Source organism: Centruroides vittatus, unplaced genomic scaffold (genome assembly GCF_030686945.1).
Source record: "Centruroides vittatus isolate TY-2023 unplaced genomic scaffold, ASM3068694v2 contig_9, whole genome shotgun sequence".
In the NCBI taxonomy this organism is placed as follows: Eukaryota; Metazoa; Arthropoda; class Arachnida; order Scorpiones; family Buthidae; genus Centruroides; species Centruroides vittatus.
In genome coordinates, this window is record NW_027122589.1 from 415,710 (window position 1) to 440,511 (window position 24,802).

General features: G+C 26.6%; 1 protein-coding gene and 1 non-coding gene across 2 annotated transcripts; both read left to right on the forward strand.

Annotated features, from left to right (window-relative positions):
• The first annotated feature begins 1,629 nt into the window (after positions 1-1,629).
• On the forward strand, positions 1,630-4,360 carry LOC136983977 (innexin inx2-like). The gene has a single exon (XM_067280873.1). It carries the CDS (start codon positions 1,806-1,808, stop codon positions 2,889-2,891), a length of 1,086 nt encoding a protein of 361 aa, XP_067136974.1. The 5' UTR covers positions 1,630-1,805; the 3' UTR covers positions 2,892-4,360.
• Positions 4,361-20,003: 15,643 nt separating this feature from the next.
• TRNAI-GAU (transfer RNA isoleucine (anticodon GAU)) lies at positions 20,004-20,077 on the forward strand. Its single transcript has one exon. It is a non-coding gene; the product is annotated as a tRNA-Ile (tRNA).
• The last annotated feature ends 4,725 nt before the right edge of the window (positions 20,078-24,802 follow it).

Below are 24,802 nucleotides of genomic sequence, written 5' to 3' on the forward strand. Positions count from 1 at the left end.
GAGAAATATATACAAAGTATCAACAAAAGATCCTTTAGCAAAACCTTATTCTTTGTTAGACCAGTTCCAGAAACTTGCCCTTAAGGTTACACAGTTCAAAGGTCACAGGGAAGAATTGTGCCTTAAAACACGTTGTTTGTTTCAAAAAGTAAGCTGAATGTGAAAAGAAAAAAGAAATGAAAACGCTTTTGAAACAAAGAATTAACAATTCCGAAAATAGGAATTTGTTCTGATCATTATTGGTTAAGAGAACTAGAGTAGAACGCCAGAAGGAAAAAAATTTGGGGCTTTTCCGTCATTTATTTTAGTATGAAAAAATGGTGCATGTTGACAATAAACATAAAAATTACAAACGTAAAGTATTTAGTTAATGGTGAATTTAAAATTGAATATTTCTCCTTATAGTTCAAGGAAAATCTAGAACAATTGTTGGGTATGACTAATATAAGAATACAAAATAACAGTTATTTGCATGAATGTTAGGATGGATTTAGATTAATAAATGATACAACGTGGTGATATATACAAAAAGTATGTTAAAAGTATAAACGGCTGTATAATTATTAAAGAATATAAAAGAAATTCAGAAAAGGATTTATGCAATAATTTTTCTTACAAAATCACACTTAAATTTATTTTAGAATGCGTTTTATAACGCAATAATTAAATTAAAAACTTGAAATTTTATTTTAATTTTCTGATTTAAGTTTGATTTTGATAAGGTTTAGAATGACGATGTTTTCCATTTTGATTAAATCAGAAATTAAAACCAAATAACTCGTTTTTTAATATTGATTTTTACAAATTATTACATACAGTTGCCATTCATGCTTTTTTAAAAATTTCTTATCATCATATCCACGATAGGTTATGTCACTCTAAATTTAGTTAACAGAAACAATATGGTCGTAAACAACACGATTTTCTATTAACAGATTATTGTTCTTAATTCTTTCTTTTATAATTATGACATAAAATGTAGGAAAAACACAGGGTACTACCACAATGGTATTGTTTATGCAACATTAAAATTAAAAAGTATGCTTAGAAGTTTATTGAACTAGAAGAGAGGCCCTGAAAATTCCCAAGAACCCAGTAATAAAACCCAAAAGGAGCCTCATTGAACGTGCATACCTTCACGTAGAAGATTAGGGTTTTTGACAATAGTGATGGATCAGAATTTAAATGATTTTTAGAAGACAAAAAAAAAATTTCGGAGGGAGGAGGCAAAATCATTACCTGAGCTCGAAAATAATAGAGGAATCATCAAGTGGGTTGTTTTCGAGATAGCTCTAAGATATAGATAAAACAGTTTTCTCATTGAGATCTTAGCCAAGGAAGATCATGATTAGAATTTTGAATTAACATTTCTAGTTTTTACTTCTAATTTTAGTTTTGTATTGTTCAGACCTTTATTTCGTCATAGGCCTCTTAATACATGTCGACCTTGTTCCACTTTTGTAAAGACAACAATAGAAAGATCCCACGTGAAATTCTGACTTTAATATGAAAGCCTGTTTGCAACTTTCATATTAATCAAGTTATCGAGTTCAAAAATGAAACGAACGAATGAATGAATTATGAATAATTATAAGAGAAAATGATTCAAACAAGTGAGAAACGGAACTAGTAGTAGTATCTCCCCCTACAAAAGCAAAACAGACTCGTCTAGTGACGTCAGATGTAGGTTTCATTCGTTCGTAACCGACTGAACAGGAGCCAATAAGAGCAAAGCATCGGTTGTAAGAGGCAAGCACAGTCTATTCCAAAGAAGGTTGAAACCGAGTTATGTTTTGACAAAGAAGATGGATAAAATTTTAGGTTCTCTCAAAGGAATTTTGAAGATCAAGAGTACAAATATAGACAATAGAGTATTTTGTTTACATTATAAGTATACAGTAGTTATTCTTTTAGCATTTAGTATTTTAGTGACAAGCAAACAATACATCGGAGACCCAATTGATTGTATATCAAGAGATGATATTCCATCGAAACTTCTAGATTCATTTTGTTGGATTCATGGAACATTCAGTGTTGTTGATGCTTGGGAGAAAAAAGTAGGAGAGGAAGTTCCATATCCAGGTGTTGACAAATACGTCAAGGGTCAGCAGAAAGTCTATCACACCTATTATCAATGGGTATGTTTTGTATTGTTTTTACAAGCTTTACTATTTTACATTCCACGATATCTATGGAAAATTTGGGAAGGAGGAAGAATAAAATCGATACTTTTAGAATTGAACGCTCCCATTATGGAGGCAGAAAAGAAAACAAAAAGAAGAGAGATTTTAGTCGAATATCTTATGGCAAATATGGATCAGCACGGTGTTTACGTCCTACAGTTTTTTCTATGCGAAGTCCTTGCTCTTATAAATGTCATTGGACAGATGTGCCTTATGGATAAATTTTTAGGAGGAGAATTTACAAGTTATGGCACAAAAGTCTTACAGTTTACCGAATGGGACCACAGTGTCAGGTACGATCCAATGATAAGAGTGTTCCCACGTCTTACTAAATGTACTTTCCACAGATACGGATCTTCGGGTGATGTCCAGCGTCATGATGCCATGTGCATTCTACCAGTGAATATTGTCAACGAAAAAATCTATGTGTTTTTATGGTTTTGGTTTATTATCATAACCACATTAAGTTGTTACATTTTGATATATCATATTGTGTTATATTTCATGCCATATTTTCGTTACATAGTTTTGAAGGGTAAAGCTAGAATGTCAAGTTCACAGCATATTGATATAATCGCACAAAAATGTAAAATGGGAGATTGGTTTATTATAGAATTACTTGCCAAAAATATGGATCCAATCAACTTTCGTGATCTTGTAGCCGACCTGGCTAAGAAAATTGAAAGGAAATCTGCAGAAATTGTTTAGATTTTTGTACTGATTATTTTCTTTTGTATTCTTTAGAATTAGTTTTTTCAGTATTATTTTTCTTATTTGTATTCCAGTTATGTATTTGTATTAACTTTGGTGACCAGACATTGGATAAGAAAATGTCATAATTTTATTGTTTCTTGAATTATACAATACAGTAGTATAAAAATTTTAAATTGATAATGTATGCCTAGTGTTTCATACAAGTTATTAATTTCTGTTAACAAAATAATCTTTGACAAACGAATATATATATATATATTTTATAAACAATAGCTGGTCACTGAAGTTCGTTATCAAGTCTCATCAACTGTGCCTAGCTTAACAGGATATGATAAATGAGAAGACATGTGGTTCATTGTACGTCTTGTGACATTTCATGCAGAGATATCCTGCAAAGCTTTTTATTTAATGTTAGTGATGTTCTATACCCATTATAGTATTTACATTTTTTTAAAACGATATTTTTGATATCTTTACAGTATACAAATATTGTTTTTTATGTGTAATGTATTACATGGAATGAATTTTGTGTAAATTTTTGAATGGTGACATCGAATTTCTACATGTATTAACACTGTTGTGCCTTACTGATAAAATTATTTCAATCAAATTAACTAATCGGTAAAAATTTTAGAGGAATGAAGTAGAATATTTTGTCAAGATTTACTTCATCTAATAACGAGGAAAACTGATGTTAATCTATGTCAAAACAAGGATATGTAGCATATATACAAGGACACTAGTATGATGTATTCCTCTTTATGCTTAATCTACCAAAGTTATCCTCAAATATTATGGGTATACAATTCCGGTATAAAACAGTATTATAAAAATTCATTCCTGAAAATAATAATAATTAATTTTTATAAGATTTTATATCTTTAATAATGTATTTATACTCTGTAAATTTTTGAAAATTTTACCAAATGTCTTTACTCAATAGGAAAAGTGTAATTAGTAATCAGTCTTTAAAATTTTTATGTATTGTAAATTTTACTTTACTTCTTCAACTGTACTTAGAATAACTAAGTAAATGAATGCCTTAAGGGTAAATCCAGTTCCCCGAATTTTCACTACAGGAAATGTGGGAGATAGAAGTGACAGATGATACCTCACCAACACTTTTAACTCCTGTGGGAAGTACTGATGTCACTGCTACAATAACACCATATTTTTACACATTTAGAAACTTATAAAATTAATTTTGTATTATTCGGAAAGAAAATTACAGGATTAAAAAATAGCTCAATGTTAACATTCCCTTAATAATTGTAAGAATCTTGCTATTTATAAATATTTTAAGTTCCTATTTTTGAAATCTACAGTATTCAAATTATGTGCTTTTTTTGATATAAGGGACCAATTTTTTGATTTAAAAATTGATTTATGTAAAAGCATTAATTGACCAAAGAATAATTTTGTATTCTGAATGGACAAAATAATATAAATTTTAAAAAAAAATTTACTTTGTTTGCGTATTTATTAAATATACTATTTAGATATAGCATTATAACATACATGACTCTAAGGTTACAATTTTAATTTTAAGAAATAATTAGAAAAAGGAATGGAATTACAGTATACTTTTAGTCCTGTGTAGAAGTAAATTTCTTGTAAATTAATTAATAAATCCAGGAAACAATATAAATGATTTCTTTTAACGGGAATAAATATATTGATCTTTAAATATAATCATGGCAATTTTTCTAACCAAGGTCAACTTCATAGAGATTTTGAAACTAGATTCCTATCTATTGTATCAAAACAGACTCGTATTTTAATATAGGTGAGATGGAATTTCTCAGCAAGATACTATATTGATATAGATATCATTCTCAATTCAAGGTTATGATTCATTAGCTGTACAATTTAATAATGTAATTAATTAAAAAAATGGACTTTACCTTGAATTCTACAATAATAAATTATAGTATATCGGAAATAACACTTGTAATATTTTAGATTGTTCTAAAAACTATATTAAGTAAAGAAATAAACTGCCTTAAATAATTGCAAGTTTATAATAAAGGCATTTAAGTACAGGATAGCCCAAAAGACTAAATTTCTGTCTTAAATATTTTATTCCTCAATTAACCACAAAAATTGCTCAAATTACAAAATTTTTACAACCAAATTGATGTATTGCTTGTGGGAAAAAATTATGTGACTTTTAGGCCAATTTGTATAGTAAAAAATAATTAATTTTCTAATAAATTATTATTTTTAAAAATTTCTATTTGAATATAAAATATACATTTTATTTATATAATTAATTAAAACCTCATAATTATGATTTAGTACATTTTAATGAATATATTAGCAAATTAAGTGGATAATCCATATAATTTTAAAATATAAACTAGCTCATGACACTTTTATAAATGATAAAATAGAGAATGATTGATATGCTTGCACCTTTCGACATTAGGCCTTATGATAACATTCGAGAAGTTAGTGGAAAAAAGTTTATTTAAAATGACCTTTAACGATGTACAACAAATGACTTTTATTGAAGGTTAAACGTCGTTTTCTAGTTAGTATACTTAAATGTTTACAAAATTCAGGTTTTACTTTTAATAACAGAAGGTTAAGGTTTCAGTATTTTTTCCATCCATAGATTGGATCTTTAAATTAAAAAAAAATTAAATCTGGGGCATTTATTCAATACATAATAACGATAATATCTCCTGTTTTGATTCTATTAACTTTAGTAATATTTATAATTCAAGGAATATCCTGAAGTAACTTTTCACTATTCAACCCCAGTTATTGATATTTTTCACTGAAAATTGTTAATAACATAAACTACAATTTTTCAATTAATTAATTAATTTTTTATTTATGTTTTTCCTTAAGTATAGGGACAGGGATTAAGATTATAAAATTTTAAAGGAAATTTTATAATCCTAATCCCTTCCATTCCCCGTTAATATCTTCTTATTCAAATGCATTGAAAATTTAAACAACACGTTACACAAATAAATTAATTAAAATATAAATCTATTAATCATTTACTCAAGACATATTCAATTACTTAACTTTAAAGAATTTATCAATATTAATGTTAATATATATAATTTAGGCCTATATGATTTTATTGATAAATAATATAAGGACAAATTTATTTTTATTTTTAATTTATGAGAAAACTGAATAAAAGCTTTTTATTTTTTATTATTAGTATAAAAGAACCAAAATGCATTAGCTTAAACGGTGTTGGTAGTTGCGAGTTGTTAGACAATAAACATGATTAAAAGTTACGAAATTCAATTCTATAATAAAAAGATTTAATTATATACAAATGAAATATAAATTGCGATAATTTAGTGACCTTCATACCTTCTAATCAAAGGTATTTATGTTTTAATTTTTGATAAATTCTGAACGTATCTTGTTTCACTTGTGAATAAGAAATAAGTAAATGTTTAGAATAATTTATATTTTTTAAATGATAAAATAGCGTAAGAACAATTATATATTGAGTAAAATGAATTTAGATATAAAATAATTAAAATTTAATGGAAAAATCTAGAAAATTTTTTAATAAATTAAAAGCATATTATAAGGAAATAATTAAGTGATTTAATAAGTAAACTACATAATTTTTAATTTTTAATTATAAAAATACATTTAATTAGATTGAGTAGCCTACTTATGTATAACTAAGTAAGAAAACAAGTTAGTATTGTTTTCTGTTTTACTTTTCATTTAAAGGTGAAAGTAAAAATATAATACTTATTTTTACATTTAAATTACTTTAATGAAATGTAACACTTACTTAACTTAACATAAAAAAATTGTAGTTATATCAATGACTTCCTGAAATAATTTTAAATACTTTACTTTTCAAATATTATTAAAAAAAACACGAAGGTAATTGAGTATTGAGAAAATTAACCCAGTAAGAATGGTGCAAATTTAATAAAAATAAATAAATCAAATGATCATTTGCTTATAAAATTATATTTATGACTTTTTCAAATTTTTTTTTAATGATAAATGGATATAAAAATGAATAGGTGTTGAAAAAATAACCTAGAAAGAAAAATACAAATGTAATCTCATAAAAATTACATCTATGACTTCCTCAGATAACTTTCTTAAAATGTTATTATTGTTGTTGTTATTATTATTTTATTTTTTTGAAGTTTTAAATTAAGTGCTGAGAAAATTAACCCAGATACAATAATTCAACTTTAATAGGAAAAAAAAGACTGAAAAATAAATGATTATTTGCATAATTTTATAAGCGTTTTTTTAACAGGATATGGATTTCAACCTGTAATTACTGTAACCATTAACTATTAAACGTTTTCAGTAAATTACATTTAAAATGCACTAACTTGTTAATTTATGATTGTTGATCTTTACATTATAAAGTATATTTTTATTGTAATAATTTTTTTTTAATTAATAAAAAAATTATTTTAGTAACGAAATTAAATTCGTTATTAAAAATATAATTATTTACGAAATAAAAAAATAATAATAAATAGATAGATTATATTTAGATAAATTGAGATAATTAATTTAATTCTAAATAAAAATGTTTTTATTTTTAGATATTTTTTATTAATAAACTTCAATATATTTTTGATATTGATTTTAGAACTGATTATTTTAAGCAGTTTTAACTTAATTTGGTTTAAATTAAATTAATTAAAAATAATAAAATTAAGTTTATATCATTAAAAATTCATATAACAATGTTCTTTTTCAATTTATTGTGTTATAAATATGAAAAATCTGTTTTAAATATAAATATGCTGTAAAATTTAGTAAAATGATTAAAAAATAATTTAAAACTTAACATTTTATTAAAACATAAGCCCAGTTCTAATACCTGAAATTTTGCTGTTCTGGTTTAACAACTATAAATTTTCTGGAACTTGTATTCTTACATATAAGTGTTTGGTAATAACATTATTTATTCTATTTAAAAAAATTGATTTATTATATCAAACATTAATATTTCTGAATGACGGTATTACCTATATGTAAATATAAAGTTTACATTGATTCAATGGGAATGGTAACAAATTAAATATAAATAACATATTTAAGAAAAAGAAGTAGCATATATTTATTACGAATAATTTACAAATGAAAGAATTGATTTTAAAAATAGAAATTTGAACGGTCAAGATGCGATACGACCTCTTGTAAAGTAGAAGGGTTGAAATTGCTGTGAAACTTGAAGCGATTTCTCGTACGATTAGAGTTAAAATATGGATTGATTAGATGATATTTCTTCTTCAATAGAAGCGCTAAAATATGATGTGGCTTGAAGCGACCTTTTATTATATGGAAACGTTGAGGAACTTGAGTTTGAACACAACATGAAGAAAAGACAAAGTAACTAATTAATTTCATTGCATATAATTAATAATTTTGGAAATTAATAAAACCCATTTTATAAATAAAATAAATTCGTCATAGTAAAATAATTTCTGCTTAGTAAAACTTTATAATTATAATAAACGGAATTTCTAATCATCTAATCGTGACTAACAAGATTCAACTAACTTCACGAATTTATCAATATAAGTCACGATATTGAATGTTTTCGTGATGATTATACTTTATGCATATAAACTACTTATTATGAGAAAATAAAAATTTAAGCTGGTTATGGAAATAATCATTTGCATATAATTGAAATTAAATTAAATTCTAATAAGAAGAACATGGTTTTATTGTAGAAGCAATTCTTTTCAGGGCTCATGTTATTTTAATGAAACATTTAAAATTTTACTGATAAAACAGATAAACAACGGTTTGTTTAATGCTATTTATAAATAAATTAAGAAAGATAAACATTATGTATAGATGTATTATCTCAGAAATTTTTAATATTGATTATTTCAGTTATAAATAAATAAATACAATTAAAAAGCCAAAATTAAATTTTTATGGTTCTAATAATTACAGAGCAGATTATTCACAGTTGTTCAGTGTGGCCACAAAGTCTGTAAGCGTGAGGTTGTGTCCCGTGTCCTCCCCAATTAGGAAATGTCACGACGACACATTCATAGGACATGATACGTTATGACCTCCTCGAAGTCCAGATTTTTAACATGCGACAATTTGCTTTAGGGCATTGCGAAACAAAATTTCTCAATTTTTGCTTTATAACACTTACAGGAAACCAAAAAATAACAACTTTAGGAGACTGTGTTCTGCTCTTTCTGCTCCTATTTCTGTTATATAAAGTTGTATAATTGGAAAACAGGTCCAAGTGAAATTTTTAGCAAAAACAATATCAGATTATTAAAGGAATAGAAATAGAAAGCGAGATATTTGGAGTAGAGTTTGTAAAAAAAATTTATAGACTCAACTATTTTGCATTTCCTAAAAACGATGACATTTCTGATGTTGATGCATCACAGGTTCAGAAACTGCTCCCTGAACTAACCTGAATAGTTGAAGACCTTAAAACAAATATGGGGAATTGCTTTAAATATTGCTAACTGTCAATATGGAAAAAGTTCAGTAGAACACGAGGAAAAAATTAAACTTTGTGCGTGAAGTACGAGAGACCACACATAGCTTCTAACTAGAATCCATAGAGGTTTGGCTGCTACTCGTTATGAAAGCTACGCCTATTCTGCAATTAGAAATATTTATCTTACATTCAGAACAAAGGATAATGAATAAATATTTGCAAAAGGTTTTCATTTTTAATGAATTAGTTTAAAAAATCAAAAACTTGAACTCCATATTGAAAACGTTAGATCTGTGATGTAATCGACTTATTGCAAAAGTTTTAGTGAACTTAATGTCAAATTCTTACAAGAATTTAAGTTAGTTTTTTGTTTTATTCCATTAAAATACACATTTATATTGTTTAAAAATAAATCTAATTTATTATCTTTAGATGTTTAAGTTAATACAGACATAAATTTAAGTAAATGTTTGAAATGGTATTCAGCAGGAAACAAGAAACCAGAAGCGAAAACCTCAAAAATATGAAAGAATTGGTTTCGATATCAATCATTTGATTTAAATAGGTTATCAGAGTGTATTAAATTACATAGATTATTCTATTTTGAAAACAATAAAATATTCTTTTTATTGAAGGAGGTTAATATAAGTTGGATTTCAATTCGAATTTACATGACGATTTTCTATTCTAGATCAATGTTCTCCACCCAAGTATTGAGGTAACTAACCCAGAAAGCAGTCAACTATTATTGGGGTTAGTTAATACATTTTTTAAATTTTATTATTTATTATTATTATTCTTAACTAGTTCTAATGTAATATATTTTTTAAAGAAAGATTTACAATACACAAATGCTATTTTTAATTAATACATTTGATTAAAAATGCACTCCTATTCCAAAAACGAGTGGAGTTTTTGGAGTAGAGTTTATGAAAATACACTCCTAGATCCATATTTTTATAAAAATTGTTATAATAAAATAGTTTTTAACGATATTTTTTAAAGAAGAAGCCTTGATTTTTATTTATGTTTTCTCATTTATAATTTTTGCGAAATATTAAAAGCAATTTCACACATCAAATTTCATGCTTTGATTATTTTATCTAATTAAAAAAATCAGCAAAAATTTTATATATATATATATAATAAAAAAATTAAAAAATATATTTTATAAGATCATCTTAAATTCGAAAAAAATTATCTGAAATTCAAGAAGAATGATATGTTTTCCCTCAAACTTTAGTCCTTTAGCTGAGTATTTAAATTTTATTACAAAGAAGTTAATTTATTATGCTTAATATACTTAATAATATTTAATTTGTTCTCTTTTCTAGCATCATATATAAGAAATTTTAAGTTATTTTTAAAGGAAACTTAGCTATAGTTTACGAGATGCATTTGACACGCTTGTTACCTAACTCAAACAAGATACTCAACTTATTGCAAGGAAACCGGATATGTAACGAAGAAAAATAATAATTTACAGGGTTTTCTTTTTTCTTTTTTTACATCTCACACTGTGTATAAGTCGTATAGAAAAATTAATGTGAAGCTATTCAAGACTGTGGCGAATGAATATTTCATTGAATTTTTATGAGCATAAAATACAAATATTTATTATAAGAAGAATTAATAAAGTGTATTTATTAAAAGAATAATCAAAAGATTTCTTTTTTAATGGGAGAAATATGTAAAAAGCAAAAACGTTCCTTCAATAACAATGAGGAGAGAAAGGCTCAACCGTGCCTAATGGCTAAACAAAATGGCTACAACCATTAATTACGATTAATTTCGTTAATGTTCCTTCTATATTATTTAAAGTTCAATGACATTTACTGTTAATTAAGTTCTAAAATTGCAATATATCTTAACACTATCGCTATATAAGAGTATTTAAACTGCGTAGTTATTATACGATGCAAGTAGATTATATAGCAAATTTAATTATTAATACTTCAAAAATATATTGTTTAAAACTTGTATTTTAATTTTAAAATATCAATTATTGTTAAATTTAAATGCATAAAGAGTTATCTTGTAACTGAACGTCTGTGTTACATCATATAAGCCAGACAATCGGGTTAGTTGAATAACTGGAATTCCAAGATTCGAAGAACTTTAGCCTGTAGCAATTTAGTCTGGTTCGAGACGTCTTTAATTTTTGTTTCAATTTTAAAATTACTTTCTAGAGCAGTCTATTGTAAAAATTCAAAATAAAAAAGTTATAATATTGTTAAAAAATTGAATAGGTTAGGTTAAAGATAAAAACAAAAATTTAACTTAAAGGACTATTTTAAATTAAAAAAAAACAATTAAAATATATGTCTAATTTATACTCTGGAAGAAAATGTAGACATTTTTTATGTTTTTAATATTAAGTAATTGTAACATGTACACTCAAACTTCGATTTAGCGTCACTATTAGTTAACCTCTAAAACTGGCACTAAATCGTGTGTAGCGCTAAACTGAAGTACTTCAAACAATCGGAATTATATATAATAATAATAATAATGATAATCAGGGCCGTGAAGAACGATTATGGTCCTGCAGCTAGGGTCTCCTGGGCCTCTCTCTCCCTTCTGAAACTATGCTCGCAGTTTATTTATTACATATATTTTTCTTTTTTTGTGCACTTGAAATTACATAAATTAATTGTTTTGACTTTATAATTAAAATTTTATTATACAGATTCTGGTCAGGGTACAGACCAAGCCAGAATCTGTATAATAAATCGTCAGCCCTGATAACAAGGTCTACGCAGAAATTTGAGTTAAAAAACACATAAAAAATTACAATTTTATATTTTAAAAATTAAAATTTAAACCAGGAAATTTTACTTAAAAAAAAAATTTAAACAATACAATATAAAAAGAGAATATACGTATTTTCCTTGATTTAATACAGGCGATTTTATGACGTAAGATGATCATTTCGCCATAAAATTTTATTTTAAATTGTCATACTGTTTATATCCTTCGTAATGCTGATCTAATCGAGTGATTAAGAAGTTGCCTCCCTTAATTAATAATTATGACCTTCATAAATTTAATATAAATAATATACGGTTAATAAAGAAAAACCCAAAAAATCAATAAAAGAAGGCTAAATGAATTAATTTATATTTAATTAAATAAATTATAATTAAAATAGAACAACCTAATTTAAAATTTAAAATCATACAAAAGTTATGCCCTACTTTTTAAAGGTTCTATAAGTAAAAATAAGGACTTTTGATTAAAACTATTTAAACATAAAGGTGTTTAAATACACTTTTTAAAAGGTTTAATAGGCATGAACTTAATTTTATAAAGCATTATTTTAATAGTTATTATTAATTTTTTTAAATAAAATCTATAAAACTTTATATTATTAAAAATTTATTACATTTTATTTATATTTTTTTAAAAACAAGTGCTTTATTTATAAAACTTTGCACTAACTCCCGTTAAAAAGACATAACAACATGTTAGAGCGGAAGTAGATTCTTGAGAGGTTCAAGGACTAAGTCAAGAGTATAGAATTGCTCTCCCTTGTGGACACTTTAAGAACTAATTTATTTTTGTTGTTAATATTCCCTTTTAAAATTATATTCTAAATTTATAATATGATTCAGCTTCTTTGTTTCTACGAGGTTATTCAACCTGATTGGTTCACGTTTACGTGAAAAGTAAGGCATTATCCCTCTTTCAACTGTTGACAGGCATTAATTTGCGTATTATAAATGAAGTATATTTATTAAAATATATAATTAAGTAATCACATGATGCAGAAGAAGGAATAAAATAGGCTAATATACAAAAAATCGGTAACGTTGTACATGTTTAAGCAGGGGAATTGTTTATCATAACAAGTCGAAAAAATATGTTATAAATAACAGGATGTGCACCCAACATTAAATCTTGTAGAAAGTCATACATAAATGATATCAAATTAATAACTAGATTAATATTTTTTTTTTAATATAAAGCACTTATTACGATGCTAAAAATACATTTTTATAAAGTAGGTCATAAATTTAATGCTTTACATCTTTTTACTTCCAGCTTTATATCGGGCTAAAGAACTTTAAAAGCCTATTAAATACGTTACGCGTCATAATACTTTTATTTTCAGTTTTACACATGCGAAAAAGTTTAATAATGTGAATGAATGGATATGTTATGCACTTTAGATCTAAAAATATTACTAATTATAAGAATTAATAAGGTAAATCTGTCAATAAAATGTAGATAATTATATGTTAAGCCGAAAATATGCTTAGATAAAAATAAATAGAAGCTAAATAATACGCTATATTTGTAAATAAATGCCTAAAATGTCCATTTTTTGAAAAGTAAAGACTTAAAATCGTGTTTACACTTTATAAATAAATGTCCCATTGAAAGAAGTGCCTAAAAATTTCCTATTGTATAATATGCACCTAAAAATACCTGAATCTAATAAATAGATGTCTTAAATGTCTGTTTTTTTAATAAAAAAAATAAGTGCCTAAAATGCCAATTAAAGAACAATAAATTCTTATAATAACTATTTTATAAAAGTACCAAAAAACCGCCGGCATTTTAAAAAAATAAATAGATAAAAACATGCGTAAATTTTAAAAATAAATGTAGTAAGATCAATAAAGTGCAAACTATTTCATAATCACTGTCAATACAAAACAGCCATAATAAAAAAGTAGGCAGCTGGTTCTTTGTCTGTTAACTTTTAACATGACGTCACATATGTGGAAAGGAAATTCGGTAAAGTTTTTATAGATGAAGAATGAGTTAAGTTAACAAGTGAAACAGCTGCACCAGTTATTACGCTCATTCTTTCAATTGCTTCTTAGAAAAAGTTTTTGCTTTAAAGCAATGTCTGGAAATTGTTTACAACGAACAATTTACAAACGTGTTCTGAATATAATTACTTATCCTTTTAATTCTCTTACGCTACTTAAGTTTATTACACCCTCTATTTATAGTATTGTCAAGACACTTTCAGTTCATTTCAATCAATTAAATTACGCTATTTTTAAGACTTTCTTAAAACAGAAGCTTGTTAATCAGATAATACTAATTTAATTTGTCATTTATATACTTGTTTATTGTGAAATAAAAATAAAATGTGGTTCGAACGTTAGTTAACCATTGTAAGTTCATTTCTTTCAACTAGTTTCTACACTTATCAATTAATGGTAACTTACATGGGCAATTAAAAGTCGGCTTATTAAATTTCTGACTTATTCGAATACTTTATAAACTTTGCAAAGGTTGTAGAATCAATTGCAATAAGTTATGGTACCTGAATCATGGGCCGCACTTTGTGTTAACGTTAATTGTCGCGTTGTAGGTATAAATTCCATGAAACGGTCCACTTTTTGATACAAATTTTCAAATAATTCTAGAAAAAATGTTGTCAAATTATTCTGTATCTATTAAAAATAACGTGGTTTTATCACAAATTTAATTAGTGATATCTTTCTGAGATTGATCGAGATATCAGTTTTCTGTTTGCTAACGGGTTCATCTGATTTAAAAGGCGTGGTTGTTATACTTGTGGTTTTCCAGTTAATCAAGAAGATTGATTAACGTTTATGTGGGTTGTAACTCAAGCAGTTTACTATATGATATATATTTATAAAGAAAAAGGAAACCTTTTAAAACGCCCAGATTTAACTAATAAAATTTTTCAGTTGCAGGTACTTCTGAAGGACACGTAGAGGTTTCGAGAATCAACTGAATCCATAATCTAAGAATCACGTATATTTGAAAATTCAAAGGATAGGTTAGTGTTTTTGTTCTAGATCTCTTTAGAATAAAAAGAAAAATATATTATGCCCATCTTATAGTATTAATTATTGTGTAATTATATAGGGAAAAGAGACCTTTAAAGTTGAAGGTTTTTCTACATACATACACCGTAATTATGATTATTAGAGGGGCATGGTTTATTCTAGAAAAAGCTAGAATAGAAAATGCTGGCCTATTCCAGTTCGGATTAAGGAAATTTCAGGACTTTGATAAAAATTAAGATCGGGCCTCCTAAAAATGAGTTAATAATTTTGTTATATCTGACGAACTCTCTTGAAGAAGCTACGAATATTACCATGTTTCACTTGAATTTTTATTCATTTATATGTAAATTTACAAATTTATCAACAGGTTTTTATTAAATCCGGGGTCCTAGGCAAGTCTTTTATAAGCCTAAACCCGATTCTGTCCTATCCTTAGCTATACAAGTTAAAAGTCTACATCAGTTTCTTGGATCTTGGATTGATTTATCTGAATTTTTAAACGTAAGAAATTGCTAACTTATTATAAAATAGGCGAAATCTAAGGCATTGTTAAAGAATATTTTCTTGAAAACAGAAGATTTCCAGGACTCCAGATTGCATTATCTAAAAGTGAAAAATAATATTTGTAATCTAACATTTAATTGGTTAATTTAAAAGCTCGTTCTGGCAATTTGTAATCTAATTCAGCCAATGAAATCGTTAGTTGATTTAATCACTTCTGTAATTTTAAATAGAAAAATATAAAAACTACTTGTTACTTGTTAAGGTATCTTTTCTAATTCTCTGAACTAGTTAATATTCCTGACGTAGTAAACATAAATATAAGTCATTATCTGATACCTAAATATGAAAATAAATTTGTAAAAAGACTAATAAAAAGAAATTATCTAAGATGTTATTTATGATAATGAATGAACAATAGATATACTGGGTTCAACTAGTTTTTTTATTATCTTGTAATATTAGAGTGGACTATTAACTTACAACTTATACTACAGATAAGGCTTCTTTTGTCACGTTTTCCTGTATATAGTTTCAAAAGGAATCAATAGATGGCGTATGCGTGAAATGGTTTCCTTTGATTTTTAAAAATTTTTAATAATGACTGTACTGTTTGTCTGTGCGTATCTTTGATCACGAATTTTGTACCGAATTTTGTACCGATTTCGTCAGCTATTTGTATATCTGATACTGAAATCATGTAATTGGGTTACTGATTATCTGCTTTTATAAAGCAATTTCGACTTATATTTTAAGAAATTTAATACATAACAGGTGGATATGATTACTTCATCTGGCCTATAGAGCATCCTGATGTTCAACTTTAGGACGTTCTATACATAAGACAATAACTTTGTAAATCTTGGACATTAATATATAGAACTTGAAGAATAACTGAAGAATAATGTGTAAAATTTATAATAAAAATTTAAAGATGGCTTCTTTGTAATTGCAAAAATATTATCAATATTTTTATTAAAACTTACAAACTTAATTAAAAAATTAAATAAAACATATGCTTGTTGATATGCTTTAGTTATTAAAGGCTAAACTGATTAATTTATTAGAATGAATTTCATAGATTTAAATATACGAGTGTAACTTTTATATAATATATTATGTTTCAGTTGTTACTTAGAACAGTGTTTTTTATTCAATATACTTTTTGGAACACGATGATTATTACTAAAATACCAGACTATTTAACATTCTTTGTTTATCCGTTTCAAAACAATAAATAAATGATCAGTAAAATAAGCATAAAACCATAATATATATATATAATATTCATATATTAAGATTTTATGCTTACTTTACTGTATACTAAATACTCACACCAGGGCCGTCGAGAGCTTGTATGAGGCCCGGGTAGAGCGGGCCAATTTGACTTTTTTTTTTTTTTGTTAAATGACGTACGTATGTTTCTTTAATAATAAATGAAAAATAGTCTTAAAGCTTTTATTTGTTGTTCGTCAAATAACACTACTTTATACGGTAGGAATTACTACGAGCCACCTAAGTTTTCGAGAAAAAATCCCCTGCTCCCCTCTCTTAAAGGCTCTGACTCGAACTATAATTTACTGTCACTTGAGTTACTTATGTTGTCTAATATTTATAGTAAATTAACAAAAATATACAGTTTTATTATGAAAAGTTCTTTAAAGAAAAACAATAAAACTTAATTTAATATAATGAATTGTAAGTGATAAAAAGTTTCAACCAAGCCATATTTATTTATTTATTTTCTTTTTGCTCTTGATCTTGGCCAATAAAGAGTATTGTCTAATCGATGACCAATATAGATTCTTTCCTAAAGAACTAATACTATAAGGACACCGAACCTTACGTGTCACATGACTTAAGGTTATATTGTGGCTTTGTCAAGTTAATAAATATGATCTTTTAGAGATATGAAAGCAGTCATTCAATTTGATATGTCATTTTTTTTAAGTCTAATTGCCTCTTAGAAATCACAATGGAGTCTTGTCTTATCGCATATGTATTTATTTGTAATATGCTTTCAAATAATGGTATAAAATATCATTTCCTCTATCAAATAGTTCCATTATGTCTGTTTTTTGAAAGAATAATCATAAGAATTCATTGCTGTTTATAACAGTATAGCTTTGATTTTTTCCTTTTAATAAATCTTTTTGTATAGATCAGTGTAAATGCAATCGATAGAATTCACCCCTCGGGAAGTAACGGAAGAGGGCTTCAAACAAGTCATGGATTATTGAAGGGTCCTGTATGGTTCACTGAATTCAATACCAGTGTTGGACACAAAGACTGCTTTTGGAAAAGAAAATCACGTATAATTTTAGAAAAATTTGGATAGAAAAATTTCTGTTTGGAGATGAAGATAAATTATATTTAAATGAAGATTTCAAAATAAATATGTATAAATAATATGAGTTATTTTTGTTTTAATTCATTTCTTAAATAATTCAGAATTTACTGAAGTAGAAATAAAGTATTATACTAGTAGAACTATAATAATACATTTTTATTTTATAATATATTAATAATACTTTTACTATATAATATTACAATCTAGTAGAAGTATAGAACTTTAATAGTTAACTTGTTTTATATAGTACTGTACATTTATTCAGAACGAATAAACGTATTGTATATTCAGTGGAATAATTTATAATAATTCTTTTGTAAATCTGAAGACTAGAATAAATTTTTACTTTATGGGAATAACAGAATAATATATGTTTTAGAAACTTTTTAAATGGTGATTTTATCTATTTTTATCAACGTCTAACATTATTATAGTACGAATATATGAATATTGACAATCGAATATAAAGAAGAAGGTGTAAATGTAAATGTATATACTAAACAGTAGAGTTTATGACACGTGTTAATAATGGAAAATAATTTTAAATTTTGAAAAATCACAACATGGATTTTTTAATTTAAATTGAGGTGAAATAAAATTTAAACCGTACAGAGGAACTAGGAGTAAATCTTAGGAGAAATCGTCCTTATTCCTCTTTACATCCATTCCTACTGTAGTATTATGATACAGTAAGTAGTCTCAGTGCTGAATACATATATTTATCCTATAAAAGTTTAATATTATAAATATTAAGCTGCTTAATAATAATATATAGTTATGTAGTTTTTAATGTAAATAAACTTAGTAAAACGAAATTACAAAGCTTTTATCTTCGAACTTTAATTAATTCATTAATTTTAAAGTAAGAATAAATAGCATCTTATATTGTATCGCAATAAATATATTTGAATAAAAATTAAACATAAAAATATAAAAGTGTTATAAAATATTAACGCATGTTGGTGAACTGATAAGTTGTTCTGTATTAATTAATTTTTTATTTAAAGTAACGTTTTTATATAAGAGATTGCAATCTAAACTACCGTGAGAATACGTGCAATAATGCATAGTTCATTGTCACACAAATAGGCTATCAGTAAGTACATACTTTTATTAAAATCTGAGAAGTTGAAGTTACCAACAAATGTTATTTTTTCGCTTCTTTTTCTTTATTTTTTCTTCTACAAAGCGCTAGAATTTCTACTTAAGATAAGAAGATTATGAGGAAAAAATAAGCTAGTTCAAGCACAAATTCTCAAGAATATTAGGAGGAGTTTACGGTTTAAAATCATATTACCAAGAAAAAATTTAAGAATAAAAAGAAAAAAGAATTAAAGTAAATTATTTTTTTTATATTAAATTGCTTCCTCTATAATCATAAATAACTATAAAAATTCCACAAATAAGATCGATAACTTGACGATTATCTTCGAGAGAAGAATTGGAATGAAATTCTTAAAATGATGGATTTCGAGATAAGTTCAATTGGATTGAGAAATCATTTAGATATTTTTGATAGTCAAGGAAATAAGGAAGGGAAAGAGACAGATAATTACGTGACAAGTCGAACGAGTTGGGTCAGAATGACGAAACTTCGAGTCCGATTTACGTCAATTCAGTGGTTAATGACCTTTAGCGGAGTAAGTTTCACATATCATCTGAGAGAAAATAATGAAAATGAAAAATAATAAGGGTAATAAGTCCGAAATTATTATTTAGAGCATGGCGTAAACAACATATGAATTCATTTTGACACAAGGATGAAAGCTGTCGACCTTGTGTTTCCATTACAGAAAATTAACGAGGTACAAGGTCATTTTCTTTGCTTTCGAAGCTCCATCTGTTATCAGGAGATGGAAACATTAATAACAAAAAAATGAGATTAATTTTGTTAATTAAAATTAAATTTGAAAGAAACGTTTTATATTACATTAATAATAATATAAAAAGAACATATTTTAAAATTTTAGAAAAATTCTAAGTAAAAATTTAATTTATGTTTATTTAACTGGTTAAGAAAACTCAAAACCGATGGCCCGTTAGCTCAGTTGGTTAGAGCGCCGTGCTGATAACGCGGAGGTCGTGGGTTCGACCCCCATGCGGGCCAAGTTTTTTTTTCTTTTCCTTTTTGAAATCAATTTTCTTCTTTTGTTTTTTCAATAAGAATTTACCAACTACTAATCGATAAAAATTTAAAGAAACAAAACCTTTTGGTTACTTTTTAATTTTATCTAATATAAATAAAACACAATTTTTAATGTATAATGAAAAACTGAAAATGAATTTCGTTAGAAGAATGAATTATAGATATAAGTAAAATAAAATAATGATTTTTCATTATGCCGGAACTATGCCCACATTGCGCCATCTGTGGATAAAAATACTAACTAATTTATTTAAATTTGTAAGTTTGGCTTACTATTTTGTAGTTTTATTTATAAATATAGTAATATAATTATGAAGTATTAATTGCATAAGGATCAGATATAACTTGGAAGAAAAATTCAGATAAAGGAGAAAACAGGTTTAGATAATGCCAGTCACAAACACAGGATTCCCAAAATTTAAGTTTTTTTAAAATATAAAATATAATATAAATTAACTTCTTTTTAATTATGATTTTGCTTATTTAATTTTATGCTATTTGGAGAGTGATATCGCACTTGTCTCAACCTCTACTAATTGCAAATTAATAGCAATATAAATAAATACTGTATAAAGAAACATCTTTAATAGTATGTTAATGTAAAGATGATACTGAACTCGAATTTATTGATAATTATCATACAAAAATAATAACAAACATTTAAATTAATGCTTTGATTACTTAATCTTACTTTTGATGATTATTGTTGTTATAATTATTAAAATAAAATGACTTTTCGAAATAGGTACCGGTACAAGAAGACTTAAATGGTATGAACCTATACTGTACAAAGAACAGAAAATAATGGCAAAAAATGTTATTTTGAGAAGACAAAAAAAGAAAGATTTAGAAGATGAATTAAAGAGATAACGAAGGACACGACGGTGATAGTATTTTCTATTGAGAAATGGTAATTGGTTAGACGCGAAAATTAGGCTGTTGAAATCGTGATAGTACCTGTACCTGTACATTATACAAAATAAACTGGAAGAAAGAAAATGTATATTTTTCTGTAATTATAAAGGACATTTTGCCTACACACATAAAAGTTCATAAATTCTTTGTATTACTTATTTACTTAGAACCTTCTGGCCCGTAAATATGCCCTCTGTGAATTAAATAATAGGTTTTTATATATGTAGAATTCTTATATGAAAACATATATTGTATGTATGTCGATATTTCCAGTGGCGGATTTCCCATTAGAATCACTAGATCTGGGCCTAGGGAAGCGAAGTTTTGGCGAGCAAAACTTTGAAAGTAATAATAATAATAATAACAATAAAATAACGAAAACATAATTTTATGTAGAAACAATTGACACAGGAATTAGTGAAAACTAAAAGCTTAAGTAGGGACAAAATGACAATATCAATTAAGTAGTATTAGTTTAATACAATATATGAATTTAACAGAGTAGTAGTACAAATGACGATAGCAGTGTCCTTTGCCCTTTCGATATTTAAAAATCTAAAAATACAATTATTTTAGAATTAAAATTATAAAACAGAATCGTTCAGTGCAAAAATGGCACCATTAGTTTGAGCATATTGTGGGCCTAGGAGGCGCCATATTTTTAAACTCATCACTGGGTGTTTCACCAACATACGAGAACATACAGTATGTTTCCTGGAACTTATCTTAAATTTATGATACTGAAATTATGGGAAATAAAACTGCTTACTCAACAACGATTTTCCAAGAACTAATTGCCTCATAATACCGTAGTAAGATATTTACTGCGACTCTAAGGGTACGTTCGTTAAGTCAAACGAGTAAAACGCGTTAGTAACGAATCGTTCGAATAGTAGTAGTCTTGCTCAGTGCGCATGCTCCGCGGTGATGACGTATCGAACGAAACCCTAACGAAGCTCACGAAGGAAAGTTAGTTTACTTCGTTAAGAAAATGGCGCCCGACGATATCAATGTTTCTAGATCTACTCGACTGTTTAAATTGTGAATTAAAAGGTGAAATGATTGAAATAACTGTCCGTCCGAAGCAACCTAAGAAAAATATTTTGGATAAGGCTGCACTAGCAACATTCATATCTTCGATTTTAGAAACAGCCATTTAGTTATAACGAATCGTTCGAAAAGTCTAACGAAACAAGAATAACGATGACGTCATTCTCGTTTAATTCGTTTGACTTAACGAACGTACCCTAAGGCATCGTGCCATCTAGTGGCGTTTGCAACGGGTAACGACAGGTTTACTATTATTGAATTTAATTAACATTGATTATCATAATTTTTTCGCTTGTGCACCGGCCTTAACTATTAATTATTTGACAACGTTCAATGTATTCAAAGAAAAAGCTAAACGTAGTGGGAAAATGTATAGGAAGGAATTTAAATTATGCCAATTTCAATAAATGTTACAATATTCATAACATAATATGTATGCTGTATAAGATGATCTCGAAATTTAAAAATAATTTCAGCAACGAGTTGCTTAACTTTCCCAGCGTCATTTGGTGGCGACATCTGTTATCATATTTTATCAAAAAACTTTTTATATTTTTAAACTATTATAATATAGCAAAATGCTTAATTTTGAGGGTAGAAATGGATTTATAAAATATCTTAAATGCTAATAATGCTTTTATTCATAATAAAATCATCATTAAGTCCGACCCTACTGGAGATACACACGACTTTCTTTATTTCCCCATCCCCTCAACTTTTAATAACCAAAATGTAATAACATCGAATCCCCTAATAAACAAACCTCCCTGCTAAATTTCAGAAAGTTTAGACAAAAAGCACAGAAGTTATTAAGCTTCAAACAGGGTGAACAAAATTGTGCCCTCCACACAGACACATTAACATTCATACATACAGAAAAAACCCCGAATTTTTTTGTTTTGCAATACTCGATGTCTCAAGTTCCAAGTCCAAAAATGTAAAAATCTTGAGGGTCATGTTTTGACCGATCGCCATACTTTCTCTCTGTTATGTATAATAGCTGGGAAAGTAATAATATAAAATTTGCATATTAAAACAAAAAATAATTTGAAGTCTTCTTATTATGTTCTTCTAGTACCGCAGAAACATAAACATAAATTAAGTCAATTTTTTCTTACAGGCATTACGCTGAGAAATTATATAAAATTGCTTTTTAAAGTTCATCTGGCACATTAAGAAGACTTCGAATATATTTTAAATGTTTATCTCAGTATATTTTAAAGTACGTTTCTTAGACTTTTATTGTTATAAACACTTTTTTTATAATTAATTTGAAGAAAATACAAATGTTATTTTCTGTTAATGCTTCACGAATTACAGTATATCTACACTAAAAATGTATATTTAAGAAAGTTTATTAAATATTACTGACAAAACAAGTAGTGCAAAACTGCAAAAAAAAATCAATAATTAGCTGCCAAATTTATAAAATTTGTTTGAAAAACCTATCTTACAATATTTTAATTGAAATTATTTCATTAGGAACAATTTTTTTTTTTTTTGCAATAATTATAGAATACATATCAATTCTCTTAGAATAAACGTAATATATCACTCTTTTCAGCTAACTTCTCAAGCCAGTAATTTCGAGACAAAATGGCAGCGATAAATTATACCGTATATGAAATACATCAACACGTTTTGGCAATTTGACAATCCTTTTCCGTTAGCGATTAGTTTACCAATATTTAGTTAGAGAAATATAATTTCCTGCATAAACAACGCGCGATATAGGTTCTTCAGACAATATGAACCATTCTTTGATAATTTACAAAGACATGAGTGCCGTTCTTTATATTGGAGACTTCATCTAACAAAAAAGAAAAGAATATTACCAATTTCAAACCGTCCGGACTTATGTAGAATCTTCAAGATTTCGTGGAAAAAACAAACTCTGGCATGACTTAATTAACGACAGTTTATTGCAATTGAGCAGAAATAAGTTTTACGTATTGTTCTTTATTCTACGAAAAGTAAATAAAGTAATACTTTCCTTAAATCGTCTATCAAAGTGTTTTTCTTAACAGAATCAGAATGAAACTAGATAGATTTATTATGATGCATTTTACTAGGTATTAATTCAGTAAAGAATATTCACGGATTGATTATTTTTCATATATTGACATAAATTTCAGCAAATATCAATACAAGTTGAGAAGTTTGGAATCTTGTACTGTTAAGAGTTCAAACTTCAGTTGAGATCCGATCGTCTGATGTTTCTGATGATGATTTCCTTTCTTGATTGAAATGTAATAATGATATACTTTACGTATCATCAAATCTCTTGACAGTTGAGGACAATATTTGACGACCATTTGATACGACGTAGCGCAAACCGCTCCTGACCTTACTTTGTAGGCTTCGAGAAGGGTGAAGTAGCTATGTTACCCTTCTAGAGGTCTACAAAAAATGGTCAGAAGAGCTTTTGTAGACCACTTTGCTTTATGTAAGTCACATTTTTTCACATTATCTGCCAATAGACGTTTTGTTAATGTTCCAAAACACATTTTTAAACGAAATAAGTTAGCTGATTATAATTTATTAACTCACAAGGTTTCCAGAAGTAAAGAGTCATCATTGTGTATTGCAACTCCTGTAATTAGAAAATGTTTTTCGAGATTTCACATTAGGCACGAATTGGGGTGTCTTCATTTTGGGGCTTCACATTATAGTAACCATACCCGAAAGTTTAGGAATTTCTTATTTCAGCAAACATGATAA

What these genes read in the sequence shown, in the direction of transcription:
- LOC136983977 (XM_067280873.1), top strand. Translation starts at nt 1,806, where the DNA reads ATGGATAAAATTTTAGGTTCTCTCAAAGGAATTTTGAAGATCAAGAGT.